Here is a 17,294-nt window from a genome sequence, read left to right as displayed (position 1 = left end):
ACGCCTAGTTGGTGACGTTAAACATAAAATGTCAGCACCGGTGAAAGGAACTCATTGCCAGTTTGGTCGATTTGCTCGTGTCCGAATCGGTAAGGTAGTTTTGCCACAGTGGTGTAGTGGGTAACCGGCGGGCAGTCTTCAACTCCGGTGTTGCTTAATTCCGAGAAATATAATCTTCATCTACTTCGGCGTTAGTTAAAACTAGAAAAAAATTCGATCGCGCGTTGCTGCGCTTGTATTCAACGAGCGGTCGAATTTGGATATACGTTGTTTTGTACCTAATATATCTAATATGTTGAGTTGTTTGTTGTACGTGTATGTATGTGCATGAAATATAGCCCGAAATGTTAGTGTTTTTAACGATGTCCGTTTCGCGTATAACTAATCGCGTTGTGTTCGTAAAATTATTTCGAGTTGAACGGTGGTCTCGAAAAAATTTAACTCGAACCGAGCGAGAGATAGGACCCGTTAAAAAATCGGGTGGAATTAGTTTTTTATTTTATTTTAATAAAAATATATATTTACGCTTTCCACCCCTGAAAAAATGTATATTTGAGGGGCCGTTGTGTAAATTGAGTCAAATTCGAGGGACCGGTTGTAGTGTGAACGCAAACTCAAAGCGACAATATGAAGTAACTGGAACGACGAAATTCGACGCGTGTTTTAGTATGTAGGTATAAAATATAATATAATATAATAATATAATATAATATAATATAATATAATATAATATAATAGATAGATGTGCAACCACGGCTATAATAGTATTTTATGTTAGCAAAAGTTGTAAATGAAAAAGAAAATGATATGTCAATGAAGGTTGTTGACACATGGAATTTACAGTTTATAAAAAAAGTAAAATAAATATTTCAAAGGTTAGTTTTTACTTCAGTTGCAACGTTTATGAAATAATACTAAAGTTTTGCAAATTATATGTACCAAGTTCAGTCAAACTCATTTTGAACAGATGAAAAATCGATATTCCCTTTTTTCAAAAAATTGCTTTTATATTACCTTTTTTAACAATTTGCTCTTAAAATTTAGAACAATTATTATCCATTCAATATTCAATAATCATTCTATAATTTACTTAGTTATCAACATAAAAATACTCCGCATCATACAAGACATTTGTGATATAAGTTAATTTGTCTTTTTATGTTTGTACTTAACCATACTTTACAGTTAAATTTTTACCAATCACTTAAAATTATGTTTTCACCCCTTTTCACATAGCAAGTCTTAGCTTCTAAGACAACGAATTTTTTTTTGCCTCGAAGCACGTTGGTATAACAATTAATTAACTATTAATTATAACGTGATGGTCATTTAATGCACACTCTTATATTATGCTCTAATAACAAGTGTTTTGTTTAGTGTTGGGAAAGAGAATGTTAAAATATGTTTTAAAGAAAATTGATGAGTCAAAAGTTTAGAAGAATTTTCGAAATAAATCTAAGTGTGAAAGCCTGGGAGTTTCAGATTATCTCAAGAAAGTCTGTCACGATCAGACTATCTCTACACGTACACCAGATGATCTGTGTTTTCCAGAGATTTGAAGAGAACTAGATTTCCTACTTTTATGGATCGGATATGTGAAGATTCTATAGCTAAAAGCGTGTCAATTAAGTCAAGATCAAGTATTTGAAAAGGATTGTGGGCGCATTCAAGTGTAGTTATTAAGATAACATATATTTGGATTCTAACTTGATTTCAGGAATAAGAAATCAAGTCTTGGTTATCGTCTATTGTACACTTAGTTTGTGTAGTATGAATAGAGTAGGCTAGACACAATGTTTAGTTGCTCATTTATTGTTACACGATTGTAATTGTATTTGGGTATTCAAAGATTATAAAACATACAATCATTGATATAATGTTTGTTCAATGTTAACTCCACACTTGTTATTGTTTAAATATTTGAATTAAGCATTATAATCTTAACTGAATCGGTTCTAAGTTAATTGATCAACCTTTTCGACTAAACATTTGGGGAAAAAAATAAATAGTAAAAGGACCGAGACTAAAATTTGATTTATCTTAACATAGACTAATGGATATTTTTATGAAATTTATACACACATACATGGTTTGTACATTAATGATAACAACTTACTTTATGTAGATAACTACAATCGATCAACTTATTGGCATAAGTTGTAGATCGGTAGGGACACTCAAAACCTGTGTTTTCTTTTAAAACTCACCTCATAAGAGCTAGATGTATGTAAAATACTTCCACCGAATATTCCATGAGACATGAGCGAGAATAATCCTACTTTGTCAATAGATGTAAATCTTTGCCAAGAAGACTCGAACATTTAGCAATTTTGACAAAACTTTATACCTGGTGGACTCCATATTTTAAAGCAACGTGTACTACTGAAATATTAAGTCATGGTTTGTCTGCAACTTAATTTACCACATGGCAATGCAAAGACTTAATTCCCAATCACAGCCTTTAACCTACCAATAGAAAAGTGGTTAAAATAATAGACCACTTCACAAATAACGAAATTGGTGTACATGTTTGTTAAATTGTTAATACTACGTAATACATAAGCACCGAGACTTAAATGTTCTTTTCTAAAAGGACAATAAATGACAACAACCAAACTTCAGGTAACATGTATGCAAATCCATAAACAAAACGAAATCAATAACCGACACGTTCGCATAGTCTTTTAGTTCTAGAGTGAGAAAGTACTATATGAGAGACAAAGTATGTTCTCTGTCATAATTTCAGTTGTTGTAAAGTGATGATCTAGGTGGTCTATTTATAGATGTCAGAGCTCCTGAATGTTCGGAGGTACACGTGTCACTTTATTAGTGGCTACTTTATGCTAAAAGTTTGTAACCAGCCTTGAGTTTTATTTTGACGTGGCATGTGTGCCGCTCACGTGCTTTTTATTTAGATATTTAAAGCTTATGCATTTGATGCGGCCTGCGAGCTTATGCAAGACGTTGGGCGGCCGAAAATGCTATTTTCTTTAACTCCCTGAACGGAGAACGCTAGACGAGTAACTGTCACTTTTTCCTTTTGATATATCATTCTAATGCCTTTAGTTTATATATTTCTCCGTCTAACTAACTTTTTATACATATAAACTACAGTATACACCGTTAAGCAACTTAACTTACCACACGTTAATGGAGAGATTTAATTCAAAATCATAGCCTTTAGACCTACCAATAGAATAGAAAAGTGGTTAAAATAATAGACAAAGTTCACAAATAACGAAATTGCTGTACATGGTTGTTAATACTCCGTAATACATAAGCACCGAGACTTGAATTTTCTTTTCTAAAAGGACAATAAATGACAGAAACCAAACTTCAGGGTACATATATGCAATTCCATAAACAAAACGAAATCAATAACCGACACGTTCGCATAATCGCGGATCGCAAAACCCCCCAAACAAAATTGTTAACCGATCGGATTTCATCGCCGTTGAAATGGCTTCAACTTCCACCATAGATCCGTCTTCATCAGCGACCGATGAAACTCCAAACTGGCTAGAAATGCCACACGAACTGATGTCAACAATACTTCAAAGTTTGGGCGCTGTTGAAATACTTAACCACGCACAATTAGTCTGCACAAACTGGCGTAGAATTTGTAAGGATCCATCGATGTGGAAAGTAATCAATATGAATGAAATAGTTGATGATTGGGGTATGGATGAAGAGCGATTGAATTTAACTAAACAAGCGGTGTATCGAAGCTCCGGTGAATTGATTGATATAAATCTCGAGTTTTTTTGCACCGATGAGTTACTTGATTTCATCACGCAATCGTAAGTGTTTTTGTTTTTTTCTAATTGATATTGATTTTTATAAATTGAAAATTTTGGTATACATGTTATTGCTTAGAGATTATTTGTTTGCTTATATAATTACTGTAGAATTTATAGAATTTCGGAGTAAATAGGGAGTACAATTTATCTGTTTTTATATACTCCTATAAATTAATTAATTAATAATAAATAATTAACAGAATTACCTCTTAAAAAGAGCTAGGAATATGGAATTACAACCAAAATGAGCATGGTTAGAAACAACCATATGCTAATCAAAACGACCTTACACCTTGATTCTGACCATAACAATTCATACCTATCTTCAAGGTTGAAAAAGACGCGAGACAGGGTTCGGGACGGTAGGGACCTTAAAACGTCGCAACTTAAAAAACGGGGACGAGATGGGGTCGAGACGGATGTTGACCAACGTTGACATATATATTTCGAACATAAATATTTGAAACATAAATATTTCAAAGTAAACATAGTTATTTGCCTTTAATTTTAAATATTTATGTTTGAAATGTTTATGATTGAAATTTATATAAAAAGTCAACGTTGGTAACATCCGTCTCGGACGTTTTTTTACCGGCCGTTGTTCACTTTTTTTTTGGCGTTGTTGACCGTTTTTTAAGCGTTGGCCGTTTTTAACCGTTTATAGGTCCGTTGTAACGGTAGCATGGTAACACCGTTGCAACGCCCGTCTCGGCTGTTTTTTACAACACTGCCTATGTTGACTTAGGGGGTATGATGCAGTAGTAGAACCCATTTTTTCACATTAGAATCGAGATAAAGAATTATGCAAGATAGGGCAATTGGTTTAATTTCGACAATAATCTGTCGATGCTTTTAAGTATGTGAGAAACAAATTTAGCATTACTTTTTAGAATGATATTACAGAACTGCATATAGTACGATGTCAGTGCTAGATTTGTCACATAATTTCTTAAAATTGCTGAAATTTTCGTACTTTAATACATAGCTAACGATAGGATGTCACTGTGATTCTAACGAACTGGGATGATTATTTGAGAAGTCGAATTATCTTAAGAGCACAGTGAACGGGGAAAAAAGTTATAATATGAAACCATATGGTGAAGTTATAGGCAGACTAATAAACAGATTAGAGACTATTAAGGTTAGAGGTTAAGTTCACCAATTTAGTAAAGTAAAAATTTAAAGACATCTTTGATAGAGAATGAGTTTCATATGCAAATACAGAAGATAGATTTGGAAACAGGCTTTTAAGATTTTTATAATTGTAATAATATAAAATAATATAATGTATTTTTAATTAAGCATTTATAATCTTACGTTTTTCTATCATATAAAATTACATACAAAGTCTCTAAAATAGTTACTTGGCATAAATTAACATAACAGGGTATGATTATCATTTATGTTATTAAGACAAGACTAAAAAAGAAACAGTATTTTCTTGTACAACGTTTGTTTTACAAGTTAAAACAGATATATCCATCACAGACATCTTAACATGTAGACAACAGTTAATACTGAAAAAAGGTAAAACAACCCCTAACTGTAGTATATCACATAACATAATTTGATTTTCATGTTTGTTATCGAGTACGTTCTTATTCATATTAGTAGTTTTACATGTAAAATCTATTGCTTTTCACGACTCAAAAGCGTTTATGGTAACTTTTGCACAGCTCAAGTAAGCTGAAATGTCTCTGCCTTTCAAACTGCTACAATATAACCAGTAGTGGGTTAAGTAACGCAGTCAAAAGGCTCCCACAACTGGAAAAACTCCACCTCTACTACACCTATATATATGTAGAAGATATTGAAGTGATTGGACAAAATTGCCCTCAGCTCAAGTCCTTCAAGTTGAACAAAGAGTTCAGCCGGCCCCACATTGAATGTGATGGTGATGCCTTTGCTATTGCAAATAGTATGCCCGAGTTACGCCATTTGCAGCTATTTGGTAATAAAATGACCAACGAGGGGCTCCAAGCCATTTTACATGGCTGCCCTCACCTAGAATCCCTCGATATTCGTAGGTGTTTTAACCTTAATCTTGCTGGGGACTTGGGAAAATTATGCGTTGAGCGGGTCAAAGATTTCAAGCACCCTAATGAGTCAACAAAAGATTGCGGGTTTAATATTCGAGATCGTGCGTATGATGACATTGATGATATGTATTCATCTGGCTACTCTGATATTGATGACTTTTCAGAAGAAGACTTCTTCTATGAAAACTATGAGTTCTCTGGTGGAAGTGACATTTCTGAAGAGGATGATTATGATTATTATGATCTATAAATACTTAAAGCTGAATGCATTATAGAGCACTTATTTGATGTAATATATGATATGATGTTAATTCTTACCCTTTTGTGTGGTTTTGGGTTATTAGGATTTGGACTTTTCATGGTTTGGTATCGGGTCTAGCCCATGAAAGAACAGACACTTGTGGTTAGACCAGTAGACCTTGAAAAGTGAGAAATTTGTGTGATTAGTGTACGTTGGGTCTAGGTAGGTGTTTACATAGATCATTAGATCATAATGTTAAAAACACAAGTGTGATTACATCATATCATAATATGAGTTTCGATTGATGTTATCACCCTCACATTTAATAAGTCCGTATATACAATACTTAATGGATAATGGATGATAGTGTATTTATTAAAAACATATATAAAAATATCCTCAAATATTTTAAGAATCGATTGGCACTCTAAGTAAGCAATTTGCATTGGGAACTTGTGCATTGGGAATATGTTCATTGAGAATTTGTGCAGGGGATAACTTTCCCAAGTTTACATTCATCTAAATTTGAAAGCTCCAACAACCAAAGTTTGGGAACAATAAAAATTATGTTCCTTTAGACTGGCTAGAAAAGAAAAAAACAAAAAACAAAAACGTGTCTAAGTTCCCGAATATTCATTTCACGCTTGGCAAGGAGTTGCGCTCAACGATGAATCGACAACAAAACAAGAGACTCGTGTGAGCCGACAAGAAGTTGATCACTTGTAAAAGTCTAATGATTCACTTATAAAAATTTCGGGCTAGACATGGACGAAGATTAGTGAGGGTAGGGAGGGGGCTTTTGGTCCCCAACAAAAATGAAAATGTTATGATCTTTGGATTTTGAATCTGTATGTAAAACATATACGAAACTGAAACAAGTAAATAAAAACATAACAGATTACTCAAACCGATCCGAAGCAGCGTTGGCCGGACTTAAACACCTGCCTGAAAGGTAACCAGAATGAGGAGACCTTATTGCGGCCGAGGGAAAAATTATTGTGCTTATGCTTTTAGTTTTTGGTGTAGTTTTCAACAAAGCCTAAAGGCTTTATTTATAGTGTAGAGTAAAGCCTTAAGTTTGTTCCTACTTCCGATGTGGGACAACTTCCGCTTTACTTATTCTTCAAGTCAATTTTGCACCAAACTGTTTAGTTTTTTTACTCGATCTCATTCACCTTTAATCTATTTTGGACAAACTTTAGGTCATTGTAAAGCCCTCGTCAGGGACTACAAAACTCACTAAATAAGTATTAATATATATAAATTTATCATATATTGATTAGTGTCAAAAGTTAGTGCACACTTGTTTTTAACTTATTTCTCCGACAATCCCTCACATGAATGGAGATCGATCTAAAAAAAAAAAAAAACAATCTTTCGATTAAATTTCAACGGTTGAATCTTTCATACGATAGCTAGGTGTTACCCTTTGAACCTTCACTTATGAAAACGCACTTAGTCTACTAGCTCCGAGTAGTCGGCGATGTCTTTGAACTAGCCTGCCGTTTGTGTAGGCGACAGTACGCTTCACACAAGACTCTCCCTGTCAACGTCAAGTCCTCATAGTTATGTTCTTTATGGTCATGAAAATTAGCCTGGTTCTGCGAGAGCTTATCAAGTATTGTGCCCTAACAATATCATTCGAAGCGACCCAACTTCTCTCTCACATAGGTGATTCACCACCGAATGGCTACTGATTAACCACGCATGGTTATTTCAGTTGAATCATTAAAAGCCATAAGCGTATCCTCTTACTTTTCACTTTTAGGAATGGACTAGGAAGTCTACTATCAATTAGTAAACTCCCTTTAAAAGTTGTAGGAGTTGCTAGTTTAGTAATCAACTCCCCCACAGTGACTTCTTGCAGGTAAGCGAGGACGAATCTGGGTAAGAATCTCAAACATACTCAAACCTCTTTATAGCAGTTAAGTACGCCAAAAAAGGTTGTTGTACTGTTTGAGGAGTTTGGAAAACATAGCTGGAATATCAAATTGAAGACGAGTTAGATTACCCAGTGTTGCAGAAATCAGCTCGGATAACCTTTTGTTATCGACAAAAAGCTCATACACCTTCTTTCGCTCCTCATGAAGTAATCACTCCACGCTCGCCAACTTCTCACGAGTTTCAAAAATCTCTTTTCAAGACGGATCTCGTCTCCATTCAAAACAGACCACAGGAGAGCACGAAAGGGTAATCCGAAAAAGAGCACGAAAGAAGAGCTTGCAAGGAATCAACATTCATAGCAGAAAAGGTATAAATCTCAGGACCACGGGAGTTATTTTGACTTGCAGGCGACACAGAACCGACAATAGGTTCCTTGCCTGGACGGGTAGCCCTGGAAGATATGCGAACTTCAATAAAAGAAGGAGCATCACCATCATCATCGCTAGGAGCATGTGGATTAGAAGGACCTTAAAAAAAAAAAGAGCAAAAGTCAAAACAAAGGATAAGAGCAGTTACATGAAACATAAGAATGCAAAAGGACAGAACCTTCACCAGTAACAGAATTATCAGCTACACAACGCCTTTTACAATGGATCAAGTCACCAGAATAGGAAACTTGGGAATTATCCAAGGAACATATCAACGAACGTCTTCTTTGAGACGATAGTGGATCAACAATAGGTTTGTCCGTTAAAACCATCCCGCCCAGAATTCTCGCATTCAAGACAACTCTGCAAATAGAAAATAATATAATAAAAATTCCCTAAAGCACGGGTAAAAGGCATGATTAAAAAAGGAAAATTTACATACCTCTCCCTCATCGACGAAAAATGAGAAGGCGGTCAGCATGATCTCAATTGTTACTCACATTGCTCATCACAAGCACATGCTCAACATAAGCCTACTGAGGAATTTTTAAACCTCTGCATGGAACAAACAATTCGTTCTCTCTCTCTCTTTTTCTTAATGGAAAACCATGATCAACAAAAACTTTCCTCCATAAAAAAGATTTGTCATGCTTCAAAGGAAAATCAGCTCGTCTCACATATACGAATGTCTCCTTCCAATCACTGGCAAAATCTGACATTTGCCCCAAAATCTCAACTTGATCAGTAAAAGTATACCACCCCTTATGGTACTTAGTCAAGCGAAAGATATTTCAAAATATTTTCACACTTGGAATCAATGAGACACTGTTAAAGTACATCTCAAATAGTGAAATACAACGAACAACGTAAGGATGAAGATGACCCAGATGAACACCATAAAAATCAAGAATTAAAGTCATAAACTTGGTAAGGGGATAACGCACATTCAAGATTTCAAAGAACCTCAAGTAAATGGCAAATAAATTATTGGAAGGAGGATTATGGGTACGTTGAGTATTAGTCGGAAATGTAGGTTTTAACTTCAATAATTGAGGGCATATATGATAAATCCTCTACAAATATACAAGATCCACTTTACTCGAAACACGTGTTACATCATTAATCCTAGAAGGCAGAGTTTGTTTCCTCGGAGCCATAATAAAATAAGAAAAAGCAATCGGAAGAAAAAGAACGATCACCGAAAACATTTAATGATAATCGGAAAAAACAGTTGGAATAGAGAGAAATGAATGAAGTTTGGCAGAGTATCTCTAACCGGCTGACGTTACCAAACTGGGGGACTTGATGATACGCATATCTGATCCGTATCAAATACGTTTTAATTTGCATAAACTTAACCACATTTTTCAAAAGAATTCAAAAAGTACACGACGCTATTGGCCGAAAGCAAAACAACAGTTAAAATAAAACATACTACCAGACGAAAGGATGAAGTGCTAACCACCCTGAGGCCAGCCAGATAAACATGTGTGATCGAACATAAATTTACGGCTAGGGCAAAGATACGTCCGAGTGCAAGATAGGGGTTTTTGGGAGTCAATGACATCAACACTCCGGTCCGAACACCGTGGATAACCCGAGCCGAGATGACGATTTCGAGCGGGTGATTAATGGTTGAACGCCGGAGTCTAATCGTCGGCGAGGGAAAAATTTGTAACAGACTGAAACCCGGGCTAGTTGTAAGTGGACTATTTTGCCCTTAGGGTTTTCTTATGTGGTTTATATGCTTTTATTTCAATTGTGTGAATAGTGTTATTTTATTATTTGGTTAAGACCAGTTTGTGACAAGGGTCACAGAACATGTTTGTTTATTTAATTTGGACTTCGTTAGGACCGCCTAACGAGGTACGTAAGATTTCAGATAACTGATAAATACCTGTGTGTTGAGGGGTATGGGTTTAACCCAAATAAGTGACTATGAGCTGTTGGTTTAACTCATTTTCTCTCCTTTTCTCTAAAACACCACCTAAACACCCCGTACCTAATTTCTTCTTCCTTTTGAACCCTAATTCTCTAAATCTCGATTTGAAGTCTGATTTGTGTTGAAAATCGATTCTTTGTGTTTTACTGATTCAAACAAGGTAAGAATTACCCATTTTCATTACCTAAATTTGTGTCAAATTGGGTTTGAAGTTAGGTTTTTGTCAAAGTGGATTTTGATGCCAAATTGGTGCAATTTGTTGTTGTTTGGATGTAATGCTTATGGGTTTATGTCCCAAAAGGTTTTATAAACAAGTTGTGATAAGTTTTGAGGTCGAAAACGAGTATATGGTCGAGATTTGGTGATTTTTGGCTCAAACCCGTCACTTTTTCAATTTCAGCAGCTCAAGAAACACACTCGATAGTGTGTCTTTTGGAAGTGGGTAGTGTGTCTACACACTCGGCCGTGTATCTTTTGAATTCGGCCGTGCATCTACACACTCGGTAGTGTGTCTTTTGAAAATTCATTCGGTCGAGTGTCTCTACTCGTTCGACCGAGTGTCTATGACACACACTACCGAGTTGGGTAGTGTGTCTTTTCAGCATTTTGAAAATTTTGTTTTGGTCATAACTTTCATACCGTAACTCCGTTTTTGATGAATCAAATATTGTTGGAATCGTATTGAAGATTACTTTCCAATGGTAAACTTTTAAGAAGCTGGATCAAACTGTTTTTGGGGCGGGATAATAGGTTTTGGAGTGTATATGCCGTTTTCCACGTACTTGTTTGACGATAGTGAATGGAGTTTCGTTGTGGACTTATGAAATGATGTTATGACCTAGTTTATAGTATGATTTGATTATACTATTGATTGAGATATGTATATTGACTTCGTTTGTGTTGTTCTCAGGTGATAAGAATAAGGAAGAAGCTCAGAAGTAAGATAACTGAGCTATAGCTGGTAATCGGTGAGTGGGTCTATCTTCGGATAGCGTTTAAGTAGCATGCCATGCTACTGTGATTTATTATTTTACCATGCTTTAAATTAGTGATATTGCCATGTTTAAATACTGGTTGTCATGCTAGTTAGATGATTGTATGCTTACGGTGATTATGTGATATTATGTGCACACTGTGTTTGGCACCAGCTTGGCCAGAGGAGGCTGGGGTGAAACAACCCAACCCGTATTTAAACCGGCCCGTAAAATTTTTTCTTTAATACATTAATATTTAGGTCCCAATTATGTTTCCAAAACATGTTTAACACAAATAATAAGTTCAATAAACTTTTAAAACATTTAATACATAGTTTAATTATCCGAACGGGCAAACACGACCCGACTATTTTAATTTCTAACAAAACCGAGCATGGTGATTGGGGATACGCTACCCAATCCTAATCCATCCAAAAGCATGTCCTCTAAAGCAAACTACGTAAGTCCACTAGTTCCCACGCTTACCCGAGTCACCGCCTCCAAGCCAATCTATAAAAATGTAAACAACGAGAGGGTAAGCTAACGCTTAGTGAGTGAGAATATACTACATACATATATATGCCTAAAATGGACACGCCACACAATTAATCAAATAACGCATACCGGAGCATCCAGGCATAAAGGCAAGCTAAGCTAAGCATACCGTACAATCACTAAGCAATAAGCTAAAATAACAACAAATATAAGTTCACCAACGACGATGTGAACAACGCCAATAAGCTACACCCGGAGGGTTAGCTACATCACAACGCACAACCATGGTTAACCAATAATACAAGGAATGGTACTCGAATTACCCATCGGTGTTCACAACAACCATTAGAGTACTTAACACGTCGTACACTAATCCCGCGGGTGGCATCTTAACACGTCGATGCTTCACCCCGGGTGGCGTCTTAACACGTCGACGCTTCACCCGTGCTAGTTCTTGGATTGGCATCTTAACACGTCGATACTTCACTCCGAGTGGTGTCTTAACACGTCGACACTTCACTCTTCATCTTACCTAAGGTGGCATCTTAACACGTCGATACTTCACCCCCGAGTGGTGTCTTAACACGTCGACACTTCACTTGTCACGTGAGATGTGGTGTCTTAACACATCGAAACTTCACAACTCATGCTACACAAATAAATACATTATATACGTACACGCATAATTGTTCCACTCACTTTTCAATATCAAAACCCACGTCATCGGGGTTACTCATCCGCAACTCAATACCAACCCTTCGCCATTAGGGTTATATAATCCACATCACAAGCACATGTGATAACGTACACACAAAGTGTGCACCTCACCAAAGGTGGTCAACCAAAACGCACAACCGTGCCAATTGAACCTATACACAAGTCCATCAAACCCACCTATATGTGAAGTGGGCTCTATAGCCGAGAACCACTTCACCCGACCCGCACCCATCCTACACATACATATGCACATAGGATATTAACACTCACCTTGTCGCCTTGATGAATGCCACTGAATAATCCGCAACCGCCAATTGCAAGTACCTATTCCATTCATCACATAACGAGTAACACAATTAGGGTGGATATACAAATCAACCCAAATCGACAACTAGTGCAATTTCGACCCAATTGCACTTCCAAGCTCAAACCACGCCCAAACTAACCAATAATCACTAACACAAGTGAGAATGGTCCTAATACACCAATTAAACCCATTCATAAGTGTTAAATACCAATCTTGCCCATTTTAACACCTAAATCCTAATTTTGACCCATTTCAAGATTAGTCAACCACAAGAACCCTAAAGGCTTCCAACACCTCAATAATCACTAAATACTAGTGATTACACCCATTTGCAAGTCTTGCAAGCTTACACTTGTTCACCAATTCCAAAACCCGCCAACATCAACAATAACTAGTTACAAGTACCCATTTCACCATTTAAATGGGTTTTACAACTAACTAGCTCAAAACCCTAATCTTGAATACCAAATCACGTTGAGACTTACCAATACCACCAAAAGGATGCCGTTGACGAGATGAACAACTTTAACACTTGAGCTTTGACCCGAAACACTCTTCTTCTTCTCCAAGTGGAGCTTTCTCTCACTAAATTGAGTTTCTCACTGTAGGGTTTGATGAAGGAGGTGAAGTGTGTGAGAAATGAGATTGGGATAAGGTTTGGAACTGATCCATAGCATATATCCCGGTTTTGAAGTGAAAAGACACAAATACCCCCATTTTTAAACCCATAAACGAGCACAAATTAGTCTTTCAGCGTGTCTGTCGCGTTTCGCGACTCTCTGTCGCGTTTCGCGACTCTCTGTCGCGTTTCGCGACACGTTAGGACGCGATACATCTACCTGGAACGCGCCAAGGTGATCAGGTCCAAGGAATTTTAGCCGTCGCGTATTGATCTCGTCTGTCGCGATACGCGGCCTGCCCAAACGCGATAAACCCTATTTAAACGCGATGTGTGACCTGATGCAACCTAAATCCACTTTTAAAATCATCCAAAGTCAAACGTGGTCAACTTAATACGTCTAAATGATTAAATACCGAACCTTGGACTCCGTATGACGTCACAAACGTCATGTTTAGAAAAACGGGGTGTTACAACTCTCCCCCACTTAAATTCAATCACGTCCTCGTGATCCTAGTCACTTAACCGATCCGAACCTACACGCTATGGTTCTCAACAAACGTTACAATCCGACTTCCACCACATTACACATTAACCCGAAGATTAATCCATTAACTAAATGCACACTTGCACGCATTCCGAAGCGCTCAATGCACACAACATCCGAAGTCTATAACGATCACTTAGAATACGCGGAATCACCATGTATTCTTCTAACTCCTCTAGGTGATTCTTCTCAAAGAGTCACCTTTAACCACTAAATCATCACCCGCGATTTATTAAAATCCACAAATCCAAGCACTAAAATTTGCTCAATCCCTCACATCGGGAAAAACCCAACCAATCTCGTACCGAGATATCAACTCCTAGCATACCCATACCAAGTACATCACTATTAACAACCACATACCAAAAATAAAGTTAACACCCAAACCGATGAAGACCGAAAAAGCGAATCCTTACGGATGACACTTACCACCTAACAACCCTTGTAGTGCGCAAACACGTCTAATACGCAACTACCGCAAACACATGAGCAAAATACGACTATTGCATCACTATTCACACCAAATTGGTCCTTACGACCCCACCATTGGCGTATAAAACAACCAACAGATCACACAATATGGTCCTTACGACCCCACCATTGGCATATAAAACAACCAATAGATCACACAACATGGTCCTTACGACCCCACCATTGGCGTATAAAACAACCAATAGATCACACAACATGAAGGCAGGCCGAAAACTACACGCGCCTTAGTGAATCAGCAACCACACGCGACCTACTACCTCCACCGCACAACAATCGGGATTGGCCGAACTACACGCGCCCTAGTGAATCCGAACTACACGAGAATCACTATCCCAAAGGAATGACCGCATCCACACGTGTCATTGTGAATCCGAACTACACGAGACTCACTTCCTCAATATAATGACCGCATCCACACGTGTCATTGTGAATCCGAACTACAAGAGACTCACTTCCACAATAAGATGACCGAACTACACGCGTCACCGTGAATCCGCAACCACACGAGATCCACTTCCCAAAACTCAACACAGGAATGGTACTCCCATTCCCCTTCGCTACTCGAATTCCCCGATAATGTTATACCATACCGATATAACACTACTCCCATGATGAAGTTAGCGGGCCGAGTCACTTCCATAACCCACCAATCACACACTCTCTTTTGGCCTCAAACAACGAGTAGTGTAACATCGCGCACTGCTACACCATAGTGAACCCCAGCGGGATACACTAACCATTTACCACAACAAAGTATATATACACATACTTAATATCATTCCATACCGCCTGGAATTTCCGCACACGAATCCTGCGCCCACGCGAACATCGCGATCACAATCGAGCAAGAAACACCTATATCGCACATAGGCACAAAACAATAATTCTCTAGAAGAGAATCCGACACGCACATCCCTTAATCGAGGAATCTCACCTTGCTCGTCAAACACGTCCATTATCTCTCAACGAGATTTACCACATTACCACCTCGGTGGTAATTCGAATCCGAAACCATAAGTACAATTTAACCGAAATTGTACTCTACCACAAATCGACCAAAACTAGGTCCCGACACAAATCCCGGATCTACTAAGAGTATCATCCGAAATTTCACACTACAACCTCCCCGTTTTGGAGTGTAACTCCCCCACTTGGAACTACTTTCCATAACCGCACCTTGTACAACCGTACAATGCTACCAAGGGATAGACTTTACTAACAATTTGGGTTCACATGACCCATCACCACATCTTGCTCCAATCTTGAGCACCTGAAGGATTTTAACCTATCCTTAAACACTTCGAACAAAAAGTGTACCAAAAATTACACAAACTCTACTCTCGCAATCATCCAATTGCTATAGTTTGTCAAATTTCTCACCTAATCACTCATGTACCTAAGGGTTTCTTTCCGGTACCCTAAGTACAATGTAACCGCAACACCACCGGAGTCGAGTACCACGCTAGTAGGTATGAAGGAGGCACCTAACATTGCGTCACGTAGACTCCATTACCAACATACATCAAGATCAAACACTCGATCTCTCGAGTTTTATCCACCCGTCGAACCTCATGGTTCAACAATTTTAACTCAAAAACGAACACGCGCTTAACATCCGAACACCAAAGCCCATACCCATGGCTTGGTAGAAAATTTTCCCTACACTAAGGAATGCTTGGTTGCACCAAGTCTTACGCCCTTCGCCCATCGATCAAAACGTCACCTTAGGGTAATTCCATTAGGAACGTCACCCATAACAATAACATGCACAACACAATGCATTCAACAAACCGAGCTCATCGGCACATAATAAATAATCAAAGGACATATTTATTAAAACGAAACGTACCTTAACGTCTCCTTGCCACACCCGTCCCTGCTAACTTGGGACACCCCGACTTACGATGTCCTTCTTCTTGGCAATTGAAGCACACCGTGCCATCACCCTTTGGCACCGAACATTCCCAAGACTTGTGACCCCTCACGCCACAATTGTAACATCTAGACGCACTAGAATCCGATATACTCGTCCGTGTACCACCCGTGCTCACACTTGCACCCTTACTTGGAGCACCATACGAAACAACCCTTCTCTTACTTGAAGGTTCACCCATCTTTGATCGCGAATACGACTCGAAACCCCTAGACACCGCGAATAACTCCGCAAACGACTTCGCGTAACCCAGGCTAATTTTGTTCTTCAAGTCATCATTCAAAGTTCGATAGAAATCCTCCATCAACAAACGATCATTCCCCAAATACTCTGGGCAAAAACGAGCCTTCGCCATAAAGGTCGTCTTGAGAGTATTCAAATCCATAGAACCCTGTTGCAAATTTCGCAACTCATAACGCAATTCCGACAAATCTGCTGAAGTTCGGAACTCCTCGAAGAATTCCTCCTTAAATTCGTCCCACGATAACCCCATAAACGGTTCTCCACCGACAAGATCAATCTTACCATCCAACCAATCCTTCGCCCTACCTCGCAACAAACTAGTAGCGAGTCTCGTCTTTTTCTCGGGATGGCATTCAATAGTGCAAAAACACCCTTCGACATCCGAGATCCATGTTGTGCTAACCAAAGGATCCGGTTTCCCGTCATACATCGGAGGTTTAGTCCTCATGAAGCTCTTAAGACAACGTTCCATTTCACTACTACTTTGAACTTCGGAATACTTCCTATCCATTTCTTCTCGAAACGCACCCATTTGCTCCGCAACGGCGGCCGCAACTCTAGCGTTAAACTCCTCGTCATTCGCCTCGAACTCGTTTCGCGTCGTCATTCTAAAGAATGCAAAACTATTAGTCC

General features: G+C 38.1%; 1 protein-coding gene across 1 annotated transcript; it reads left to right on the top strand.

The window, feature by feature from the left end:
* The first annotated feature begins 3,403 nt into the window (after positions 1–3,403).
* Positions 3,404–6,158, top strand: LOC139853170 (F-box protein SKIP19-like). Its single transcript, XM_071842551.1, has 2 exons — positions 3,404–3,800; positions 5,477–6,158. Exons 1-2 carry the CDS (start codon positions 3,460–3,462, stop codon positions 6,087–6,089), a joined length of 954 nt encoding a protein of 317 aa, XP_071698652.1. The 5' UTR covers positions 3,404–3,459; the 3' UTR covers positions 6,090–6,158.
* Positions 6,159–17,294: the final 11,136 nt, after the last annotated feature.

This window comes from Rutidosis leptorrhynchoides, chromosome 6, assembly GCF_046630445.1.
Source record: "Rutidosis leptorrhynchoides isolate AG116_Rl617_1_P2 chromosome 6, CSIRO_AGI_Rlap_v1, whole genome shotgun sequence".
Lineage (NCBI taxonomy): Eukaryota > Viridiplantae > Streptophyta > Magnoliopsida > Asterales > Asteraceae > Rutidosis > Rutidosis leptorrhynchoides.
This window is presented reverse-complemented; position numbering and strand designations above follow the sequence as displayed.